The sequence below is a fragment of the Lycium ferocissimum genome, chromosome 5, assembly GCF_029784015.1.
Source record: "Lycium ferocissimum isolate CSIRO_LF1 chromosome 5, AGI_CSIRO_Lferr_CH_V1, whole genome shotgun sequence".
In the NCBI taxonomy this organism is placed as follows: domain Eukaryota; kingdom Viridiplantae; phylum Streptophyta; class Magnoliopsida; order Solanales; family Solanaceae; genus Lycium; species Lycium ferocissimum.
In genome coordinates this window covers 63,485,506-63,503,713 of record NC_081346.1, presented here as the reverse complement: position 1 = coordinate 63,503,713, position 18,208 = coordinate 63,485,506, and the positions used below count along the sequence as shown (strand labels likewise).

Below are 18,208 nucleotides of genomic sequence, written 5' to 3'. Positions count from 1 at the left end.
GGTCGCCATAAACTTGTTGTGTAGATATTTCAGTACTACACGCTTCAAAATCGGTCCGTATTGTTCCAAGTCAACTCCAAATCAGTCCACACCATTTGATACCCAACCTTCTAATGCTAGTCCCAAAAAATTTCACTTTTCGTTCAACTCAAAGCTTCAGAAAACAATAGACTTGTTTTGTGTTCTTTAACAATCAAGCTCAACAAAGTCCAACTATGGTGTTCTCCAAATTTCTTCTACGAAAACCAATCCAAAATAACCAAAGTCCACAAATAAGCAATGAGTCTTTAATTATCTTGTTGATATTACTGCCTATTTTTACTGTTGTCTTTGCATCTTTCCTTGAGCTGAGAGTCTATCAAAAACAACCTCCCTACCTTGTGAAGGTAGGGGTAAGGTCTGCATACACTCTACCTACCTTCCCCTAGAACCCACCTGATGGGATTATCTTTGGGTTGTTACTGTTGAGGAAGAGGAGAAATTCTCGGCGGATGTATATCTTCGGACAACTTTTCTTAATAGGGTCAAAAGGTAAATAAAACCTTTGAGCAGGCCACCTTGTAAAAATTGGCATGAATAAATAAACAAAATAAAGTTTAAATTCTCGATCCACCGAACTTTTCAATTTCTTTCTTGGATAGTAGCAGAACTTGCTTTATGCTTGTCTGGTAGTACAATTAAAGGGATGACAAAAAAGCCGTGCATTATTTCCAGACAAATAAGCCAAACTCTCAATTCTGGTCCCTATGATTGTAGCGTGATAGCATTCTGTCAGTATTAAATTATCTCACATGGCACATATTGCTAGCTTCACATGGTCTCAGGTAAATTTTGCAGGTAGATATCCAGCCTCACTATCTATGTTCATGCTTTTCTGGTATGTTTTCCATCAAACTAATTTAATTCTATGAAAATTTTACTAAACCGAACCAGAGGTGAAAGAAGCACAACTTTTTGATCATTTCACGTGACATCTCAAATTTTTGCTCATCTTAACTCCTATTCAAGATACTTGGCTGAAACTCGCTTTTGAATGATTGTCACAAAGAGGTTATGGTTATAATAGTATTATGTATCATTGACCAACTTAAAATCTTAAATCGATCTGGAATTAACACTTCTCGTATCAGGTTAGGCCTCTCCAACTGAGTTGGGGTCCTGAATACACCAGGTTCACTATGTCCCTAACTTCTCTTTATTAAGAAAGTCGGTTGTCTACTATAATTAGATTAAGATCGTAAAAACATAAACTTGTAATATAGCCAGACAAAATTCAATAAATGGAGTCAAATAACAACGTTATGAAACTGAACCTAGCGATTAACATATAGGGGAATGGTCGCCCGGGTTTCTTGGCTTGGTATCTAGCACCTCACGTTCAGAATATCTAGGCACGATCGTAGCACGCACGTCGAGTGAGTTTCTTTCACGACATGCTATTAGCTAATTTTGCCTCTCCATTGTGAATACTATTAAAATTTTGTCATGGACAGCTAGGAAATGGCAACAACTTTATTCTCAAGGTGCTTATTCTTTGCATAACCATCTAGGACCACCGTTCATGCTTCTAGCTGAGCTTTAAGGTGAGAAGCCATGACCTAAAGAATGCCACACTGAAACTGCCACAGAATTAAGGGATAAACTACCAATCTTTTTCCAAAGAAGATGGTGTAAGTATGAGTTTTCTTAAATGCAATGATGTATAAACACGACATCTATTTAACAAAATGTAAAGTAATTAATAGGAATAACCACCCATTTAATAAAATGAGCTTTACAACCACTTTTCTCTGCATGTTAATGGTAGTGGAGCAGTTACTAGGTATTGCAAGATTTTTTTTGGGGGCTTGAACAATTTGTTACATGAAAACTAGTTTCCTCTCCCTTCATTAGCATCATAGTAAATATATACTATAGCAACAACAAACAACAACATAACCAATGAAATCCCACAAAGTGGGGTCTGGAAGGGTCGAATGTACGCAGACCTTACCCATACCTTGGAAGGAATGGAGCTTGTTTAAATATATACTATAACAAGAAAAATATTTACTTTTACTTTAATGGATGAAAATGGAAGCTCGCATCGGGAGTGTTGTGAGATCAGAAGGTGCCGCCTATTCTAAAGGGAAAGTTCTACAAAGCGGTGGTTAGACCGGCTATGTTGTATGGGACGGAATGCTGGCCAGTTAAGAAAGCGCATGTCCAGAAAATGAAGGTAGCTGAGATGCGGATGCTGAGATGGATGTGCGGGCATACTAGGAGAGATAGGATTCGGAATGAAGTGATTCGGGATAAGGTCGGTGTGGCCCCTATGGTGGATAAGATGCGGGAAGGGAGGTTGAGGTGGTTCGGCCATGTGCAGCGGAGATGCGCCAGTGAGGAGGTGTGAGAGGATGGTAGTGGCGGGCCTGAAGAGAGGGAGGGGTAGGCCAAAGAAGGCCTAGGGAGAGGTGATTCGGTAGGACATGGCGTTACTCCCGACTACAGGGGACATGACTGTGATAGGAGGGGGTGGAGGTCGAGTATCAGGGTAGAGGGGTAGTGGGGGGCCGCGAGGTTTCCTTTCTCATATTAGGAGTATTTTATCCTGCTTCTATGCGTTGGTCTTGCCAATCTTTGCTGTTTTATCATGACTTCGTTACTCTTGCTATTTCTCATTTTCGCATTGTTTTGATTTGTCTGTCCGTATCTGACTCTTTTCCCTTGTTTTCTTTTGAGCCGAGGGTCTTTCGGAAACAGCCTCCCTACCTTCCAAGGTGGAGGTAAGGTCTGCGTACACTTTACCCTCCCGCACCCAACATTGTTTGATTCAACTGGGTATGTTGTTGTTGTTTACTTAATCAAGTATCAAGGAGAGCAGTTCAAACTGAAACACAATCTTGCTAAGGGTGGAATGATCCAAATATTTCTGGTATCAATGACGCACAGCCTGAAACTCTGGATAATGGACCCATCCCGTTACATTTCTCTACTCAAATAAAGGTTTTGTCTGAGAGGGTTCAAACCCATGACATGCGCCTGATCTGTACAACAGGCAGTGTATTGACCAAAGGCCCGAGGAGGAATAATCCAGGTGGTTCCTTCAGCTAAAAATGAAGGCAATGCAAAAAATTGTATAGTAAAAGATGACAAAGAAGTGTAATTCTGCATCTGTGTACAGATCTGTATATCATTTTCATGAATCGGTATACATAGGAATCCGTGTTGAACCTAATGGGTAAAACTAATCACAAAACCAACTCGGAAGATAAATAAAAATAATAAATGAATATGAAAATTCTATATTCCACCCTAAAGAATGATTTGAGTATATCTCTGCTTTGTATATGCTTCTTTTGTCCATCTTATAAACCACCATCTCTGCCCCAAGCGCTGCTTGCGTTTTACAATAATCTCACTTTCTTACTGCTAGCCGCGCAGTATGAAGGGCAACGAAAAACCCGACTTCTGGCAACCCCTTATAGGCCATATGTAGAACAAGTATTGATATTGGACTAATCTACCAAATTATGATCATACAGATACCTATCTTTGTGAAGCAATCCTCAAACTTGGTCTCTTGTTGAGTTGCTGTTTCCTGGCTTCTTCCTCTGATCTATTACATAAACAACCAGGTAAAGGATTTGCATAAAAGTTCTCCTCTAATCTTGGTGATTCACCGGCTTGTCTGAGATAAGGTGCTCCTAATCTGTTCGATTGTAAGACCTTAACTTTTGAAGCAAACTCTTCCCAGGAGATTTCACCCTTGTCCAACGAGTCGGTCAATCTTACAAAATTGAACCTGAAATGAAGAAAATGCATTAACATTATTAGTATTATTTTGATCGAAGTTAACTAGTGGTGAAAGGGGAAGTTATGCAGTATCGAGGATAATGACAAACCTGTCAGGGCTAATGGTCTTTCGAAATCCTTCAAACCGTCTATGACCTTGCACAGCCTTAGCCATATTGCCATCGTAAGTGTAAACAAAAACATCACTTTCAAGGGCTACCATATAGTCTACAGCAGCAAGACGGTTTTGATAATTCTTGAAAGCCTCGAGTTCTTCGTTTGTTGCAAGCGTTGAGTGAGAGAACACATTCGGGTAATGTGTACGGAATTCATCCATGCTGTTGTTGCCATAAATTTCCCCTGCAACAATGTATATTCTTGTCGTGGACGGATATCCCATCGCCTTGAGAAATAAAGCAGCTTCCCTTGGAGACATAGGGCAGCCCCCTTGGAGTCGCTTTTCCTTGCTGTCTATCTCTTTCTCTTTCCAATGTTTCACTTCGTACCTCATTTTACGAAGTTCTTCAGCCTCTTCAACCGTCAAATTGTTGCTGCAGCCAGTAAACGCTAGCATGTCTTTCTCGTATCTGCACGTTCGAGCAATATGCTAAGTTACTCATACATCAGTGGTAGAGAATTTGACAAAGAAATGCAAAGTGTCAGATAGATTACCTTAAATGGAGAGCGATATATGGTTCACCGTTATCTCGAAGTCTATCGATCAACTTCTTTCCAAAATCCTCTATCTCATTCGTGTAACGCAGAGCCTGATAATTAGCTCTACATCGAAGCCTTTGAATGGACGATGCTAGGCCATTGTTAGCAAGCCTCGAATCCGTGTGGGTAAATTGTATCACCTTGTGCTTCTTTAGTAAAGAAAGTATCTCTCCTCTATAGTAACTAGCCTGCAATGAAACATCTTACTTTAGTTTCCGCCATGAAAACTGAAAGCAAGAGCTAGCACATAATAGTTTTATTTACAAACCTTGGACCAAGACACAGGCGCCTTTTGAAGGGGTTTCACAGCTGCATATTTTCGTGGCAAAGATTCAACAATCTCAATATCATCCTTTAGAACTTCAATGAAGTGTCTCCACTCAAAAATATCTTTAAAATCACTGCACGAAACGATAAAAGATTAGAACTAAAACGAGGAGTCCTTAAGAGGGGTCATTCTCAACTGATCAGAAGAACTAAAAGAATTGTACCTAGTATCTGTCCAAAAGGATTCATGGTCAAGAGAAGGAAGAACCAGAGTGGCATTCATTATTTTTGCAATAGCTACCATATCACATATCTGCAGTAATCCACTAAACATAGTAAGCACAACATTACAGTTTCGCCTTTCGCTAAAACCCATCTAAACAATAGCTTAATGAGTGTGGAATACAGCTTTTCACTCACCCCTGTTCTCATTTGGTTTAATCCTCCATTTGCATGAACTAAGATATAGCCATTTGTCGATGAGCCAGTTCCTGGAAAAGAACTCCAGATATCAGAATGCATTACAAATAAACTTTACAATAAACACCACATAAGTTCAGAAATCGAAAATCTTGACATACTTATGCGATTCTTTGGCCGAGAAATGCATTGGTAATGGTTATCACTGTTTGGCTTCATCCATATTTCTGGTACCTGTTAAAACATTCCATACAGACAAGTTAGATGCTTTCATTTTCAATTTCATTTTTGTTTGTTCATATATGCATAGCAATAGCACAGTCCACAATAAGTCTGCATTTAGGAAAATTTAGAGAAAACAAATGGAGCACACTAACTAGAACTATAAATGTATATGTATCAGTTAGTTAAACAGATCAAAAGAAAAAGAATAATGAACTTGAGCAAAGTTACCAAATACCGATGGTAATTACTTACTATGTTTACCTCAAATTAAACAATTTAACCTTATCAGTCACTTAGAAGTTATAATTAAGTGAAAAATGTGTGTGAAAACATTCTTATATTAATTGATTCAGTGTAAACACCGAATGTACAAGGGGAAATAGTAAGTACCCCTCGAGGTACACACAAGTTAATTCCAACAACAATGTTGTTTTTCTTTGAAAAAAGGAAGAAAAATATAGAAACCCACCATAACGGTCAACAAATAATTGGAAGGACACCATCATAGTCAACATAGCCAATAGCCAACTGGCAAATGGTTCACAATTTTCAACACTGTTTTTGTTGCCGCCCACTACTTTGATTTTACCGAGTCAAACAATGAATAGAGATTTCACCATCCCCTCACACTTAAAAAGTAAAAGGTAAAAGTAAGAAAAAAAATAAAAAAACTCAAAATTACAGCTACCAAAATTCTCTCCTTTCAAAAAATTCACGACAAAGATCTAGACCAAAATGCAAAGAAAATTTGAGTTAGTACGGAAAGTTTCCATCTTTCATTCTTCAACCCAAAAAACGTAAACAAAACGCAAAGACTAAAGCTGCCATCTTTTGGAAACTACATTATAACATAAACGGCAAACTAAATTTCGATGATTAAAAATTCAACATTTAATTAAAAAGTTATTTTCACTTTTTTCACTCCAAATCACTCACATAAATCCAAAAAACAACTTCAATTTATATTCATGACCGAACACAACTCCAATTTCCAAATATCATTTTTCACTTTGATAACAAAAACTACTTTTCTCAAATACTTACAACTTTCATTGCCTAACAGGCCCTAAATTTAGGTGATTAAAAATTCAACCTTTAATATTTTTTTTCCATATCTATCAAAATTCTAAATTAGGAAAAAAAAAATTGAAAGTAGAAACTTACTGGTATTTCCTTCATCTGACGTTTTTGCACAATATCCCCAGAAGAAGAAGAAGAAGAAGAAGAAGAATCTGTTTCCGAAAGAACCCTTTGTGCATTAACTAAATTATTCTTAGAATTACCAAGAACAAAAACACCACCATTCTCTTTTCTCATAAAATTCCCATTTATATCTTCAACATTACCAGTACTCATCATAAATGAAAACTTAACGAACACAGACGCCACCATTAAAAACATTAACAACCCAAAAACCATACGAACCATATTCTTTCTTGATCTCAAAACCCATTCTTCTAGTCTAAAAACAATATTTTCAGACACCCTTTTACGTACCAATAAGTATTTTATTAACGGGTGATGATAATGATGAAGAATAACACAATTGTTAATATTCGTGTTGCAAGTATCAGGGTTGTTATTATTATCGTCATCGGATAAATTGTAATCGCTTGATGATTTTTCAGGGTCGTTGGTGGTGGTCATAATGACGTGGCGACGGTGGTGTGTGGCGGTGGTGGTGGTGGTGCCACCGGTTGACATTTCACACATAGAATTTGTATGACTTGTATTCACACAGAATCTAAAGAATAATTTATTTATTTTTGAGAAAATTTTATGAGAGAAAGAGAAGAAAGGAGAAAGAGTTTTACAATTTGTGAACCGTTGGTTTGTTTATGTATATATTTATTTAGAGGGGTGGGGGGTTGGAATGGAAGATTAGTGGGTTGGTTCGTTGCTCTTTTATTCCTTTTAGGTCTCTTGCTATTTTATTTTATTTTATTACGCGGGCGTTTGGACACACTAAATGTGAATTTTTTTTTTTTAGAAAAAAAAAAAAAGAAGAAGAAGAAAAAGTAGTAGTATTTAAAAAAAAAATTGAAAATTTGATTTTAGAGATTGGAGTTGTATTTGGACATTAATACAATTTGAAAAAAAAAATGATTTGAAGTGAAATATGTGAAGACATGTATTTGGAGTTTTCGAATTCCGAAATATTGTAATAATTGTATGTCCAAATATGATTTTGAAACAAATTTATGAAAAATAAAGGTAAATTATCCATGGCTAAACGGGCCTACTCTCCCAAGTCCCAACTTATGTTGAGTTTTACAAATAAAAAAATCCGTCTCAAGCTCAAACTAAAGAGAACTATTACCATTTGTTTTAAAAGAAGCAATCAGCTCAATTGTTATTCAAATTGTAAATGAGTACATCAACTCCATAGCATCAGACATAGAACCTGCAATCCTAGCTAACATGTGGGCACACTGATTAGCTGACGTTTAACAAAAAACAAAGATGTAGATGAATATAGATGTAAAGTTACACATGGGTGCTTTACGGTCCTGCACAATAATATCAAAAAAAGAATTGTTGCTCTCAGATTTTTCTGATGCTTGCTTGGCCAAAAGACAATCCATCTCAACAACAATCGGGGATGTGTAGTAGTGCTTCTTCAACCAGCTCAAAGCTTCACGGACTGTTGGATTTTAGCCATTAGCGCACATATGAAGCTTCCAGTGGTGAATTAAATCCTCGAACAAATTTTTCATGAGTATCACAAATTAACATACATACCCCTACTCTTCCAGAGTTAATATCACACGAAGCATAAATGTTGCATTTCATAATACACGGATCAGGAGGAAATCATTTAACAATAAAATTTGGTTCAGATACATAATACATATTACTACCAATAAGTGTTGCAGTCCACTCTTGCCAGAAGCGACTGACTCTATGTATGACAGTGTCTGGCCGCATATTTTTACCATTCTAGATGAGGTTGCAAACAAGCATTGATGTGGAAAATATTTTTTCCTGAATTTGATTAGGCATATATGGAGTTTTTAAAAAAAGAGCTTTTGATATATACCCAAATAGTTTTTTAAAATTTGTGATTTTAAACATATCATGATATCTGACTGTCCAAGTACGTCATTAAGATAAACGAAGAGTTTATCGTTAAAAAAGTTTCAAATGTATAAATATATTATTCTTTGGAACAAACTAAAACCTAAAAACCTTATCATTATATAAGCAGGAAACCCCAACGCAAAATGTTGTTGATCGACATTTAACCCTTAAAACGTATATTTTACACTAGACAAACTTGTAATTTAATTATTTAGAACTTTAAAATTAGTTAAGATTTTGGTTATAAAATCTTTTCCAATTTAATTAAACTATTTAGAGGTTCTAATATTAACGATTTAAAATCAATTAAGACTTGAATTAATTCTTTATTTGAACAGTGTACATAAGTGGTAGACATTTAAGATTTCTTCCTTTGTTGAGCTAACTAAATGGGATCAACTTTGATTATTTTTAGAATTTTATACTTTTTATATATTTTATAACTCAAACATTTTTTTGTGGGTTTTAAAATTGTATATTTATTGATGTGAGGACTCTTGCGTGTACTTAAAGACTGCTAAAATGAAATCGATGGAGTGTATGTGTGTATATATATATATATAATCTTTTGAATACAGAAAAACACTTAATTAAATAATTAAAATTTATAAAGTTGAAGTCGACAAATAAGAATTGAAACGTAATTGAATGATTAATTTATAGTACCATATCGTGAAAAAAGTTTTCTTTTGAGTCATTTGGGACGGAATATTTCTAGTACTGTTTGTCTCCAATCAAGAACAGACTTTTATCAAACGATAAAATCCTGATAAAATGGTCTGTCTCAATTTGGTAGGAAAGTGAATTGTCATATTAGGAAGTACCTTCTCCATAAGATGAAAATGTCTGTTGAAGTGATGTGACAGACATTTTTTTCTCAAATTAAAAATGTTCCTCAAAGAAAATATTTTTCAAGTACAGGTAAATAATGTAACTAGACTATATAGTGGTTTTACATTTTATTTTTTAAATAAATATAGTTAAGAGAGGTGAGAGGATTTAAATCTAATTATGTAGCAAATATTTATTTTTTGAAAATTCGAATAATGACCTTTTAGCTAATTTCTCAGGTTTAAATTATTAGTAGTTGTCTTAGCAAATTATTTTTTGCCAAAATATTTAATGTTTTTAAAAAATAATATTACCATATTTGTCATGCTTCAAATCCTTTTTTTCTCTCGAGCCAAAATTCTATCGAAAACAACTTGCCTTAACAAAGGAGAATCTAGAACTTTTAGAATATGAGTGCACCACTACAAAAAAGAAGGAAAAAAATGTGTTAAGTGGAAATAAATCCCTAATCCTCTATTCATATAACTCAACATTCAACCAAGTGCACCATTCAGTCTTCTTGTAGCATGAGTGTCGCAGGTAATTTTATACCAATTTTAAAAATATATAAATAAAATACCTAATTTTACGAAGAGATCATGAATTCACGTGCCCCAATGTTAGTCTAAAAAATCGTCCATGCCTCCCTACCCCCACAAAATTAGAGGTAAAATTTGCGTACATGCTACCATCTCCATACTCCATTTGTGGAAATACACCAGCTATGTGGTGTTGTTGTTTTTAAACGTCTTTCTTACGGAGGGAGTATTAAATTGGTACTCTTACGGCAAAGGATAATTTTCAAAACTTAAAATTTTTCCTGTTTCTTTGTTTCTTTCTTCGTGGAGCTGAGAGGAGAACATGGTTAATTACTTGATGGAGAAGCTAATACAACAGATTACTTTGAATAGTGACCAAAAATTAAAATTAGTAAACGTATTGTGGAAACTCACATGAATATTACTCATCCCCCCTCTCTAAAGCAAATGAATGAGTAAGTTGCAATAAAATTTCCAGTTATTTGCCAAAAAAATGAATAAGTTGCATTTTTTGATTCATAAATTCTGGAGCAATTTATGACTACAAAAAGATAAGGGAAACTTGTGGCACACTGTTGGGTTACACGAAAAGAAGGGTAACACTGTTTTTTTATTTCACATAGTAATCACCAATAATGCATTTTTGACCACTTGAAGTAATAACCATTTACCAATGTACTTTAGTTTTGCAGTCATCGGTTTTAGTTTTATGCAAAGTTACGTAATCGAGTAACTTATAAGTTAATCGTAGATAAAAATTACAGTGAGTGTAATTTTTCTTTTTTGAACATCGAGTGTAAATATTATTTCACAGCGTTATAAAACTTGAATTATTTAAGAAATACTTATAACAGTAACGTTATATATGTCATCCAATTTAAAGTTTTTTGTGGGGGGGGGGGGGGGGGGGGGCTTGAATAAAGGAACTAAAATCAACACATTTTAATACAATTACACAAAGAGTTTTCCATCTTAGTGGAAACTAAACTAGCTAGATTTTCATAATATGTGTATCTTGTGTAATTGGTTTAATGGTTGACCTTGACATGTTCTTAATTAAGTTACTTAAAGAATCGTCCATCTTAATGGAAATTTCTCTTGAATCATTGGGACTGTTATTTCTTTCTTAGAGTTCAACTTTTATTTACTAATAAGTAAGTCTTTTATACAATTGGATCACTAATTTTTTTTACAAGGAATACTCCATAAATATACAACAAGACAAATAATTTATTACAAGCCAAGAAGTTAGTTTACACTAATAATATACAAATTGTATTTTATTTGTTAGTGCATATAAGCTAAATCATTCTCTTCAATCAATCAAACACCATTTGGGTGTATATATATATATTTGTAGACAGTTCCTCACTTATAATTACAAAGGGTCTTCCATCTTAATGGAAACTAAAACTATACTACTAGATTTTCCTAATATGTGTATCTTGGGTAATTGGTTAATATGGTTGACCTTGACAACTTCTAATTGAAGTAACCTAGAGGAGTCTATTCCATCTTAATGGAAATAACTTTTAAAGCATTGGCACTGTGGTTTCTTTCTGAGAATTTAACTATTCTTTTTATACTATCAGGTTATAAAAAATAAAATTTTGAGGCTGCAATTTCTTTCTTAGAATTTAACTTCTTATCTATATAATTGTGTCAACGTAAAAATAATTATAGTGAATCACACATAATTTTTGGAACTAATAATTTAAAAATAAGATAAATAATCTGCTACAATAAGCGAAATTACACTGATAATATATACATCATATTTTATTTGTTAGTGTATATTGAATTTTCTTTCCTTTAATTGGAATAGTTCGGCTGCAATTGTTAGACAAGAAGTTTTCTCAGTTACCTATACTTTTTTGAGTAATCATCATCTTTAAATGGTAAAAGATATACATGGTTTGGTTTGTTTCTAATATATGACAAAAATACTATACAAACTTATCAAAAAGTATATCACAATACTTTATCCAAAAAGGGAAAAATTAAATGACACTAGAATATTACCATATTCCCAATCCCAGTATCTCCGCGATTTCCTATTTTGTGTTTACAAAATACAAATTGATCAAAGATAAAACGAGAAAACATCTATTAATGGGAAAAAGACTCCTAAAATGTTCCATTACACTCCTAATAATTGAAATAAATCATTTGGAGAATAAGATTTGCAAACATTTCTGGTAAAGAAAATGAAAGTGGGATTAATCAATGAGCAGATGTGCAAAATATCACCAAGAAAATAACCATGCTTGTCTCTTAAATAGAAATAGTGACCCTTTTTTTGTTGCTTTCTTTGGTTAATACAGTTTCTTAACATTGCACTAATAATATGTTATCCTTAGCAAGTTATCAACTAAATTATAACTAATCAATTACTGCAATTGTTAAGTGCGACTCAAGTTTTAGTCTAATGACGTGTGAGAGTTTTGTATAATAACCTCATTCGTTATACAGGAATGACGAAAGTACTTTTAAATAAAAATTAACATACAGTACATAGATTTCGTCATCTTCAAGAATTTTTATTCAATTATTGACAAACTAAACCCATCTTCTCGTTGAGAAATCCTGATTATTATTTGAAATTCTAACTTTTATGAGTGTGAGATTATGCCAGAAGTAATAAATAAACCATCCATGATTACTGATTGCTGAGTGTGAGAATAAACTTTAGGTTGGGAAAATGGACATAATTTGTAGATTTAGCATGATTTCATGCATAATTTCCTCGATGGTGCTTGCAAACGTACCAAGAATCACAACATTGTACTATACAATTATAAATGGGATTTTTATAATGCAAAGTACTCCAACAAATCCCACAATAAAAAACATTAGCCAGTATGCAGTATATAATGAATGTATAATTTGTGTATAATCAGTGTGTATGCTTATTATACACTAAACATACATCGTTGATGACTAAAAATTAATATGGCTAAGAGGGTGTATTTTCTTTTAAGCGGCTGGCTAATCATCTTAAGATCTCATTATAAATCGATTGAAAAAGTCCATCTTAATGAATTTCATCAACTTAAAATCCCCTTTATATATTAGTCATTAAATACTCTATTCTCTATTTTTTTTTCTTTTCCTCCGCATTGGTATTAGCAGAATGAATAATGTGTTACGCACAATTTTTATAAGCACAATTTTGTAAAATACTGGAAGAAGAGATAAGAAAAAGTATCTATGTTGTTTAGTTAACGTTAACCTGAAGTTGTTGTTTCAGTTAATGGGTAAAATATTTTAGTATTCGTGTTGCGAGCACTAGGATATAGTGCCGCTATTTTATTTTACTTTAATTCTACCTACGGCATTAAAAGCACCATATACTAATTATTTAATTAATAATCCTAATGACTTGCGATCTAGCACTATGGTATAGGCCGCTATTTAATTTATTACCTACGTCAACAAAAGCACCATATACTATTCTATAATCCATACAGGGATTTTATGATCGTTGTAATATAAATGTTAACTTATCATTATCAACAAAAAAGGCTACTAATTAATTAGTTCAACGGGTCTACTTCTTTACATGATTGAAACTGCTTATAATCAGCCGAAACGGTACAATTAATTAAAATGGATATTTTGTTTTCTTGATTAGAGAGGCATAAACTTTAATCTAAGAAAATCTAATAGCCAAAAACAGTTCCAGTAGGGGAATTTTCTTAATGAAGTGGTGGAAATTTTAAAAGTTACCCTCAGTGGCTTTACTTTACTGACTTAGAAGTCATGAAAAGGTAGATATTCAAATTTGTTTGAAAAGGTAAATGACACTAAAATGCTCATGAAAATTCGATATTGAAATTTGTTTGACTTGAAAGGGAGTTCGCAGCCTAAATGACACTAAAATGCTCAAAATAAATTAAATGGGGTTGTCCTTTCCACAATATATCAAAAGGGGTATAACGTGGAGGGGGCAACGTTATACCCCAAAAAAAAAAATTCACCGTGTCAGACAGAGAAAAAAAAAAAGACAAGTAAAACGTGGACCGGCCAACGTTTTACAAAATATATATTTTGTGAATCGTTGGGCTGTCCACGACATTAGACAGAAACCCCAAAACTTCATTCAGCCCTAATTTTCCATCTTCCTCCTCCGCCTCCTCCACCATTGCTTTCCAACTTACAGAAGTTTTCTCCAAAAATCTTATCCTTCTCCTTCATTTTTTTTTAAACCTTGCATTACGGTCTAATGCTTGGAGCAATTTCTTCATCAAAAACCTTTTGTTGCTATCTAAATTAAGGTATTTTTTCTAACTCATATAATATTTCGTATTTATGGTAGATATAGGATATCTGTTTATCTTATATATCTTGATTGTATGTTTTCTTTAATTTTTTATTTGTGTTATTTTTATTTGAACTTTAGACATTATTGTTAGAAGCATTGTTATATAAAAGGTCTGATTTGTTAAGTAGGACTTTTGAAGAAATTTGTTCTTATTGGGTTTGAAAGAGGTACACTTCAACAAGAAACAATGGTAGGAGTTGGTAGCCAGTCACATAACTTTGGTTGGTGCGTAGCCTGTGATATTCGGCCCGAGTAGTGCTCCGGTGTACAAGTGAATTAGGTGGCGGCAGTATAGTTAGGAAAAGCCCTGCTCAAGTGGAGTCATTTACGGAAAGGTAAATATAACGATGTTTTGTTCACTTAAACTAGGAGACTTCTAACTAATTGTTTTTGAGATTTGAACGCCTTGAATTTTGCTATGTTTGTAGGTGTAACGATTTTGAAGAAAACCCTATATTGACTCAGCTAACACAAATTGTGAGCAACAACGATGTAGCTAATGATCAATCAGATGAGTCAGATAGTAATATCCCATTAGATCACGCAGAAACAAACTATGATCACTCATCTGATGATGATGACCATTCTTATGAAGACGTTACTGCCCGAGGTGATGGTAACGTTAGCTATTATTCTAATGCGATTCCATATTTGGATAACACAGAAGAAAGCCCGGATGATTTTGCCTTCATGAGAGATGACAGACCAGTTCAACCTGCACTTTGGGATCGTAAAAAACCTGAATTTATCAATTCAGGTTAGTATGGTGGCAATGAATATTCATTTTGTTTGTTGGCCCATTTTTAGGGGTTGATAATTTTCCTTGTATTATGCAATTAGGTATGTTATTTCAGAACAAGCAGGAAATGAAAGGCGCAGTGAGACTATATTGTCTCAAAGAAAAGAAAGAGTTCATTTGTGATCAGTCCAAAGGTAAATTTTGGAGGGTTATTTGCAAGCGTCATATGTTGGGATGTGAGTGGATGATCCATTTTAGAGAAATTTTAAGTGGTATATGGAAGGCAGGAAAAATGGTTCTCCAACACAGCTGTCTCACGGATGATTACAGGAAGGATCATTCCAATTTGAACAGTCACCTGGTTGCTACTACGTTGATACCATATATTATGGTCGATCCATACATCAGTATTAAGTCGGCTCAAGAAAAAATAAAAGGGTTGTAAACGTTTGCTCCTAGTTATAGAAAAGCACAAAAGGGGCGTAAGAAAGCTATTGAAATGGTATTTGGAGATTTTGAAAGCTCTTTCAAGACATTGCCCCGATACATGGCTGCCCTACAATATTTCAATCCGGGGACCGTTGTTGAGTGGGAGCACCAGTCAACTACAATGCAAGGCGAACACATCTTCAAATTTGTTTTCTGGGCTTATAAACCAAGCATCAATGGATTCAAAAGTTGCAGGCCGGTCATCTCAATAGACGACACTCATTTGTACGGTAAGTATGAGATGAAACTGTTAATTCTTTGTTGGAATTGATGCGAACAATAATATTTTTCCACTTGCATATGCTATTGTTGCACGCGAGAGCTTTGAGTCTTGGACGTGGTTCCTTGTGTTGTTGTGGAGACATGTTGTTTGTGGGAGACAAGGAATTGGACTTATTTCTGACCGTCATCAGGGCATCTTGCAATGTGTCCAAACACATGATTGGTTACAACTATCATCCACACACCATAGGTTTTGTGTTCGGCATTTGAAAAGCAACTTTAATAAAACGTTCCTCATCAGTGACCTTGAGCAGCTAATCTGGTTAGCGGCTACAGAGCACCAGAAGAAGAAGTATAAATGAGGATGGAACAAATCAAAAGATTGTCACCTCCAGCGCATCTATGGTTAAATAATATTCCGAAGGAGAAATGGACACTGAATAAGAACAATGGTCATAGGTGGGGGCTATGACAATGAATGTCTCCGAGTCTTACAACGGTCTATTGAAGAAAGCTCGTGGATTTCCCGTTACTGCCATGGTCCGTTATACGTTTAAAAATCTTGTTGAGAGAAGCACCCTTGCTGATTTGTTGATTGCGGATAAAAAGTTTTGGCCGCTCGCTGTTCAAAAGAAGTTTGATGAATACTGGGAGAGGTCCTGAAAGCATACTGACATGCAGCAATACAATGCAGCTGAAAGGGTCTTTGAGATTCTGACATTTGCACATGAAGGTAAGGGCGGAAATATCCATAAAGTCTCTGCCGAAAGGAAAAAGTGTTCGTGTGGGAAGTGGAGAAACTACCATATGCCATGTTCACATGCCATTAAATTTTGTGATATCCGTGGAATTCAGCCAAAGACCTATGTTAGCAAGTACTACAGTTGCAGGTATTACAAGCAAACGTACAGTGAAAATTTTTTACCGTTGGGTGATGAGATATATTGGCCACCTTCTCCCTTCAGTTTAATTGCAAACACTGAATACGAGCGAACTTCAGGAGCGCAGAGTACAACTAGAAGGAGGAATAAAATGGATATAGCTCCAACTCGCATGGCTAGGAAGTGTAGTACGTGCAAGCAAACAGGTCATAACAAGAATCGGCCTTATTTAAATCAGTAGTTGTTATTGCTTGTTGGTTTTTAGGTTTTTTCTTAAGTTGTACGATCGTTATTTCTTTATGTAATCTTCCAAGAATATATAATATGTCTTGTGCTGTTTAATAACATATTTAATTTAACATTTACTATTCAGATAATGTGTGACGTTTATTTAACTTATATTTTAGTATTTTTTTTTATGTTCACATATATCACACATTTTTAATTAATGTATGAGTTAGAATATTTGTTTGAGTTAATTATTATATGACTTGTGGCGTATGTTTGAGTTAAAAAATAAAAAATCACTGATTTTTTTTTTTTTTTTATATAAAAAAACAGCCGGATATCATTTAAATCTGGCTAACGTTTTACAAAAATTGTTGTTTTTGTAAACGTTGGCTGGCCAAACAAAATCAATTCTTGTAAGACGTTGGCCAGCCAACTTTTTACAAAAATCAATTGTTGTAAGACGTTGGCCAGCCAACGTGTTACAAGAATTGATTTTTGTAGCCAACGTTTTACTTGTAATTTTTTTTTTTTGTCTGACACGGTGAAATTTTTTTTTGGGGTATAACGTTGCCCCATCCACGTTATACCCCTGTTGGTATATTGTGGAAAGGACAACCCCATTTGGTTTATTTGGGCATTTTAGTGCCATTTAGGCTCCGAACTTACTTGAAAGGTGACAAATTATGACATAAAATTACTTTGACTACCCTTCTAGCTAATTCAAATCGTTATTTTTGTTCTTACGTTTTAATTTTTGATTGCCTCTCTACCTCACCCAAAGTAGGGGTAACATATGCGTGCAACCCACCCTCCCCAAATCTCATTTGTGGAATCATCCTGGGTATGTTGTTGTTGTTGCTGTTGCAATTTTTTGTTGTTATTTCCCTACATTATCGAGTTTTTAGGAAATTACATCATTTGCTCACTGAATTTAGCAGGACGTTTCGTTGGAAATTAGCCCGTCATTAAGGAATTGTGGTGAATTTCTAGCGAGACATCCGTCAGAAGATTTCCATTAAAAATTTGCTCTTTTTAGTTGTGTAATAGATGCAAAAGAAATTTATGTAATTAGTGTGTGTAAGTTCTAAATGTTGATTCAACAGTTCGACGCTTAAACGTTATAGACATCTTTCTCTAACACCTTTTTCGAAATTTGAAGAACTCTTATAGTAAAGCTATAAGATTATATTTATACTATTATTTACATATCACTAGCTAAATCTTCTAATATGTACTATAAATATATATATATATATACATGAACCCCTACATTTCAAGAGCTTTTCGATCATTTTGCTGCTGCTCAAAATGAATATTTAAAAATAAGAAAAGTGGTCATAAAAAAAGTTTGATTGTTTTTCGAAAAGGCATGGAAAAAGTAAGTAATTTTGGTGGAATGTCGGCGAAAAGAACATTTTGGAGGGTGTGATAATTGATGAAACCGTGTGAGATCTTGCAGTTTAGATGT

General features: G+C 34.4%; 2 protein-coding genes across 2 annotated transcripts; one reads left to right on the top strand and one right to left on the bottom strand.

Moving 5' to 3' along the window:
* Positions 1-3,291: 3,291 nt before the first annotated feature.
* Positions 3,292-7,228, bottom strand: LOC132057034 (O-fucosyltransferase 19). The gene is made up of 8 exons (XM_059449473.1): positions 6,568-7,228; positions 5,340-5,412; positions 5,179-5,249; positions 4,983-5,071; positions 4,760-4,892; positions 4,447-4,679; positions 3,885-4,361; positions 3,292-3,784 (listed from the first exon to the last, which is right to left on the bottom strand). The coding sequence occupies exons 1-8, from the start codon at positions 7,114-7,116 to the stop codon at positions 3,529-3,531; spliced, it is 1,881 nt and encodes a 626-aa protein (XP_059305456.1). The 5' UTR covers positions 7,117-7,228; the 3' UTR covers positions 3,292-3,528.
* Positions 7,229-16,303: 9,075 nt separating this feature from the next.
* On the top strand, positions 16,304-16,750 carry LOC132057913 (uncharacterized). Its single transcript, XM_059450498.1, has one exon. It carries the CDS (start codon positions 16,304-16,306, stop codon positions 16,748-16,750), a length of 447 nt encoding a protein of 148 aa, XP_059306481.1.
* Positions 16,751-18,208: the final 1,458 nt, after the last annotated feature.

Excerpts from the sequence above, each read along its gene's own strand:
- LOC132057034 (XM_059449473.1), bottom strand. The coding sequence starts at position 7,116 with ATGTGTGAAATGTCAACCGGTGGCACCACCACCACCACCGCCACACAC. Across the intron at positions 5,072-5,178 it reads TAAACCAAATGAGAACAGGG|ATATGTGATATGGTAGCTAT; the intron begins GTGAGTGAAAAG and ends GGATTACTGCAG. Across the intron at positions 4,362-4,446 it reads TATATCGCTCTCCATTTAAG|ATACGAGAAAGACATGCTAG; the intron begins GTAATCTATCTG and ends TCGAACGTGCAG.
- LOC132057913 (XM_059450498.1), top strand. The coding sequence starts at position 16,304 with ATGCAGCAATACAATGCAGCTGAAAGGGTCTTTGAGATTCTGACATTT.